We start from the raw sequence: 6833 nt of genomic DNA, 5'->3' as shown, positions 1-6833 counted from the left end.
TTGTACAGGGAATTATTTAAATATAGTAAGTTATACTGGTTGACTATTATGTGCTATCTAGTCAGTTTTGAGGTTGTATATCTTTACTGAAGCAGAAATATCTTATGGGGAAATATACACATTTGCTGTATGTATCTCTTCCATAAGATAAACAGAAAACAAAAAGTAAATTTCTTTCAAATTGTCCTGTTTTTACACAGTTTAATTAAGTAAAACCCTGCTTTGGAACTCAAAATATCTTTTGTACATTCTCCCTAGAGCACTGTTAATTTCCCTGTTCTTCAGACTATAGATGAGGGGGTTTATAAATGGTGGAATCATGGTATAGCACATAGCTGTCAGAAGATTTTTAACAGATGTTTTATCTGAAGTAGGACCTAGGGCAGCAATTAATCCAGAAATTAGAAACAAAAGAAGAATAGCCAACTGTGGGGTACAAGTAGATAAGGCTTTGCTACGGGCTTCTGCAGAGTGCATCTGAAGTACACTTGAAAATATTTTAATATACGACATAAACATGAAAGCAAAACATGCTAAGTCAATACCAGCACTTATAACTAGAAGCACAGATTCAGAAAACTGAACATCTAAAGATGATACTTTCAAAATTTGTGGTAAATCACAGAAATATTGATGGATCACATTGGACTTGGTGAAGGGAAGCCTGAACATAGTGACTGTATGGATGGCAGAATAGAGTAGTCCAGTGGCCCATGAGCCACCTGCTGCCTGTGCACACACTTGTGGGGTGAGAGTGAGCCCATAGTGCAGGGGATGACAGATGGCAATATAGCGGTCATAAGACATCACCACAAGAAAAGCAATTTCTACAGCTGCAAAGAATATATACAGGAAAATCTGAGCAGCACAGTCATTGACTGAGATTGATTTTCTACCTGTAAAGGAATTGACAATTGATTTGGGAACACTAACTGAAATATAGCAAAGATCTATGAAAGATAAATTGCATATAAAGAAGTACATAGGAAAGTGAAGATGTGGGTCTGTTACAATGACTATAATAGTCAGAAGATTTCCAGCCAGGGCTCCCAGATAAATCACTAAGAACAGCAGACCTTGTAGGACTTGGAGTTCCCGGGAGTTTGAAATATCCATGAGGAGGAATTCTGTGATGATAGTGAGGTTGTCCAGCCTTGCAAATATGCTGAAATCTCTCTAGAATCATAAGATAAACTGATACAATGAGACTAAAATTCAGAAATCCACAAAACATACAAATAAATAGCAGCTATTATAATCTCTGGTAGAGTAATGGTTATGAATCGGGCTGCGAACCTTAAGTTCATCAGTTTGAAACCACCAGCTGTTTCCAGGGAGAAAGATGAGGCTTTCGGCTTCCATAAAGACTTACAGCCTCGGAAACCCTTACAATTATAGTCTCTAACCAAGAAGTCAGGATAGATGAAAACAAAGTGTATATCTTTTTTTCATTGGATTTTGTACCCAAAATGTGCTTATATTTAACTTGAATGCCACACCAGGGCCTTTCAACATGAATTGTTGTTGTTAAGTGCTGTTGAGTAGATTCTGACCCATAGCGACCCAGTGTAGGATTTCCAAAGAGCGGCTTGTGAGCTGAGCCACTGACCTTGTGGTTCAAATCACTTTGCAGTACAGAGCATTAACCCACAACACCACACTAGGACTCCTCAACATGAATAGTATCACATAATTTATGACATTAAAGAATTTAAAGTTAAATGAATAACCAATAATTTCATGAGTATTGAATGACATGTACATTATTGCTGTAAAATAAATTTATATTAAGTCTAGACACAGTTTGTGTTAATTTTCTCACTTTCTTCAATATCAAATGATTACGTCATAATGCTCTATAAGAGGTATGATTGTTGTAAGTTATAAGTATTAAGTGTGGTTTGACCACTCCAAGCTATTATTGATTCTCTTCATGTGCCATGGAATAGGGATGACATATGAATTCCTCCTTCTGGTGAAGGCTGCCCTGGAAATTATTTCTATGAAAAAGCTATTTTATGGCTCTGAATTTCTCCTAAAGATTGTTTTGAACTATATGGAACCACTTAGGTTATGATATCACCACTCTTTCATTTCCATTACTCTAGAATACATATGCATGTTCATTTTCTTTCTTTCTTTGATGCATCATCTATAAAATGTTTGTTTTGACTCAGAATCTTACCAGTATCATTTTCCTATTGGCAGTGTGTATCCTGAATTCCGTTATTACCACTCTACTTTACCTCCTCACCTGAACATAGCACCTAAGGAGGGGGTGATCTTACAGGAGAATATTGCTTTACAAAGCATCCTTCTATCTGTCAGACATACATTCCAATATTTAATGAATTAATATTCCATCCCTATGAGCTTCTGTAGATTTGGTTGAATAATTCCCTTTCAATAATAACTAATATAACATCAGTTTATTTATTCATGCATGTCTTGAAGCATTTCAAAATTTTAAATAATAATCACTCTCTAACTACTGAAATTGGAGTCCTGGTGTGGCACTGTGGGCTAATGCATCAGACTGCAAAGTTGTTTGAACTTTAAGACTGGTGATTTAAATTCACCAGTTGCTCCCCGGAAACCCTACACAGGGTCCCTATGGGTTGGAATTGACTTGACAGCACTTAACAGCAACAACAAAATAACTGAAATTAATTATATTTGGACTTTCTAATTTCAATACTATTTAATTTTCATCTGTGGAACACCTGGAGTTGAAGGGTTATAACTTTTGAAATATCAAAAATTTTACTTTGAATATGTTTTATTTAAATATAATCAATTTATTACAGAATACTTTATAACTGTGTTGCCATATTATATGATTTATAACTAAAACAATATTAATTTTGATTGGCTTACAATGATTTTTGTTAATATATAATAGCTTTTATGAAACTTTTGCTTGTGTTGTTAAGTGTCACCAAGCCAGTTCTACCTCACAGCCACCCTCGAATACGGTTTCAAATGGAGTGGATGGAGGGTTTGAATTGTCAACCTTGTAATTAGTAGTCCAGTGCTTATAATACAACACCGTATCAATACTCCATTTGCACAATATTGAGTGTTAATCATTTTTTTATAACAAACCTTTAAATATGGTCAGGTTTCTTTTATTGTTTTCATTTTTTTGATGAAGGAAAATCCTTTATGAAGATAATGTATTAACTATCAAAAACAATATACAATTATATGAGTACATTATTACTCCCGATGCTTGATCTTGGTTACTGATGCAAAACAGACATACTTTTTAAAGTTTGCGTTTTCAGAACATATTGTTCCCTAGAAATCTTGTCTTTCATCTTCCACTATTACTAACTGCATCTTTCTCCTTTCTTTTGCAAATTCTTAAGATACCCAATGCTGCAATTACTCATAGCAAAAATGTATACTAGACCTTTCAACATTTCTTTTAATATTTTAAGGATAATTTTTTATTAAAATTTTCTGCTACTCAGTTGTCAATATGACTCTCATTTGCCTGAATATTTCTTAGTTACCCTTTAAAATCTCACTAGAGAAATAATTTATGCATGATCTCTATTCTAGTTCAATCCCAAGGTTATTTTTGTATCATTATGTTTTCCGTCTTTTGTGCCCAGTTGATGTTTGATCCACAGAACTTAAGATACAATTCAAAAACCTAATCTACAAAAAATAAATAGTAGAATGAAAAACAATCTATCCATTTTATGAACATAAACATATCATTGGGACAGATGTGATATATGCTAATATTCTTGACACATATCTCTACTTTTTCAATTAATTGTTCACTAGTAGTTTAAAAGAATCACATGAATTAAAACATACACTTATACCTGAGAGATTATGTAGTATTCTACTTTCATTCAAAATAAATTAATATTTCTTTTGCAAAACTTAGAAAGAGTTGGAAACTCCATGTGCCTACCTCTAAATGAAATAAAATTGCAGTTATTTCTCAGGAAGATGCAGATTTTAATTTTTTAGTCATATCAACACTTCTGCTTCTTCATTTTAATAAACATGTTTTTTCTTAGGAAGGATATATATTGGTAACACTTCTGTTAAACCCTAGGGAACTGGTGAATTGTGCTTCCACAGAGGAAAATTCTTCCTAACTTCTGCTTCATATGCATTCTTTGACTATACTCTTGAGATTAGTTAGATTTGTAATAATGCTTTTTCAATAATGCAATGAAATCAAATAATGCAATTTATTTCAATAATGCAATGAAATTAAATTTTTTTGCTGTTAAATTTAATAAAAGTAAAGGACTTAGACTGTTTTTTAGGTCACTGAGATGCAAAGATTCTCAATATCATATATGACTATGAATATAATTTATTTGTAATTCAGTAAATTAAAAAACATATATGTGCAGCAACTGATAAAAATCGATTTTCTTAAGATATGAGAGAAAAGGTGTTGCAAAAAAGAAAATCATATACAGTTTAAAATTAATTACCAGAGTTTTAAAACCAACAAATGACTAGCAAGTAAAGAAAATTAAAGGAAATTGGTACACTTTGTGAAATATATTTTTTTAAGGAAAGAAAGTAAAAGCAAAAGAAATAGTGATATGAATGTGATTTTCATTCCCTAGGATGACTTGGATTGGATCCTCACCATGATGCTGCTGTTGTTAAGAGCTATCAAATTGGTTCCATCTCATAGTGACCCTGCATAGTGTTTTCAAGGAGTGGTTGATGAGTTTGAATCAAAATTTTTGTGATTCAAACCAACCTTGCAGTCAAGTGGTTATTCTACAGTGTCACACCAAGCTATGTAACCAATAATGTAAGATGACCCTCAGGATACTAAGAACCACCCTCATAAAAAGTTATTAGGAAAGAAGCAAATTTGAAAATTATTTGAAATAACTCATGAATAGCTTAGAATCTGGAGAGGAAAAGCCTGAATGAGAGACTAAGAATTTATGAGAAAAATCTGAAAATAACAGCTCAAGAGTTGTGATTCTTACTTACTCACTCATACATAGGAATGTTGTTGTTCTTGTTAAGTGCTGTCAAATCTGTTCTGATCCATGACAGCCCTGTATAGGATTTCCTAAGAGTGACTGGTGATACTGTCTAGGAAAATTCTCAGGTTATTCCCTCAATATTTGTTGAGTAGATCTAAAAACCACCACTGACGTGTCAGATTGTCCTACTGTGTGGCATCTGGATTTCTGAGATGCTAGAAAACCACGCCAAAGGAATTTTAAATACCAGTAGGATCACCCATGGTGGGCAAGTTTCATTTGGTGCTTCCAAAATAAAGCAGAATAGGAAGAAGGATATAGGGAAAATGTATGAATGGTTAGAGACTGAAACCTAATTAATAGCTGTATAATATTGTACAATAAATAAGTTCATTATATTGGAAGGCACTCAAAATACTGGGAAGGATTTCTTCCTCAAAGTAGAGTTTACCTTAGTAACATAGAGCAAAACTTTAAGGACCTTTTTGCTGTTGGAGTACAAGTCAAAATAGGAAGAAACTAGCAATCATCTATTAATAATTGGAACATGGAGTGTACAAAATATGAAGCTTGAAAAGTGGGAATCATCAAAAATAAAAAGCAATATCCTGGTGTGGCACTGTTCGTTAATGTTCTGGACTTCAAAGTTGGTTTGACCTGCAAGGTCAGCTGTTTAAGCTCACCAGCTGCTCCTAGGCAACCCTGTACAGGTTGCAATATATTGAAACTGACTTGATGGCACTCAACAACAACAAATAAATTAATGAGTTGAAATGGGCTGGTGTCAGCAATTTTAAGTCAGAAAATCATAAGGTTTATTATGCCAAGAAAGAAAAATTGAAGAGGGGTGATGTCACATTTATTGTCAAAAAGAGCATTTCAATATCAATCTTCAAATACACAGCTGTTTGTGATAGGGTAAAATCCATAAATCTACACAAATGAACAGATATTACAACCATTATTCATATTCATGCATTAAACTGTAAAGCCAATGATAAAGATATTGAAGAATTCTACCAAATTCTTCAATCCTAAATTGATCAAGAATGCAATCAAGATGAATTGGCATTACTGGTGACTGAAATGCAAAAGTTTAAAACAAAAAGGAAGGATCAATAGTTAGATAAAATGGCATAGGTGATATAAATGATGCTGGAGATCACATGGTAGAATTTTTTTTTTATTTTTTTTTTTACCATACAAACAAGTTTAATTGTGTAGTTACAATCAATAACCACTCCTAATCAGAACATTTCTGCATAAAGAAAATTGTGATACACTTATAAAAACAGCCAGCTGTAACAAAATAGCTGGTGTTTTCATAGCCATAAACTCATAAAAAAGAAATACACCTTTATACAGAAATTTTATACAGATGTAGCTTTAAAATTGATTGTAAACCAAAGGAAGACACATTGCAAACATCAATTATTTTCACATTAATTGCATAATTTTCTAAGGTGATCTATTAGTTTTATTTACCTAAGCTTATTTGCATGATAGTAAAAATTGCATACAACAATAAGAGTGAAGCTTATAGTATGAATTGCTTGGATAACATAGAGCACTTTTTATAGGCAACTGTGTAAAGCACATTTTCTCTCTTTAAAACTTTTAAGACACTTTGTTTTACTGACCATCAAAATACATTTATAAATAGAAAAAACAAATCAGTATGGTAACAAGAGAAGCAATATTACATTTAACTGAAACTTCCAAAAAATTAATTACAACCTGATGCTGCAGGATTTACAAATAAATGTTGTTGTTAAGTGCCATCGAGTCGGTTTCGACCCATAGCGACCCTGAATAGGGTTTCCGAGGCTGTAAATCTTTACGGGAGCA

The 6833-nt window shown here is 32.9% G+C and overlaps 1 protein-coding gene across 1 annotated transcript in view; it reads right to left on the bottom strand.

The window, feature by feature from the left end:
* Positions 1-201: 201 nt before the first annotated feature.
* The window catches only part of LOC102826122 (olfactory receptor 14I1-like), an 8442-nt gene continuing 1810 nt past the window's right edge, over positions 202-6833 (bottom strand). The window contains exons 2-3 of the mRNA XM_006877933.1: positions 5437-5473; positions 202-1176 (exon numbers count right to left, since the gene is read on the bottom strand). Of these exons, the coding sequence (XP_006877995.1) occupies positions 202-1176; positions 5437-5473 (1012 nt within the window). The remainder of the gene's footprint in view (positions 1177-5436; positions 5474-6833) is intronic.

This window comes from Chrysochloris asiatica, unplaced genomic scaffold (genome assembly GCF_000296735.1).
Source record: "Chrysochloris asiatica unplaced genomic scaffold, ChrAsi1.0 scaffold00680, whole genome shotgun sequence".
In the NCBI taxonomy this organism is placed as follows: domain Eukaryota; kingdom Metazoa; phylum Chordata; class Mammalia; order Afrosoricida; family Chrysochloridae; genus Chrysochloris; species Chrysochloris asiatica.
This window is presented reverse-complemented; position numbering and strand designations above follow the sequence as displayed.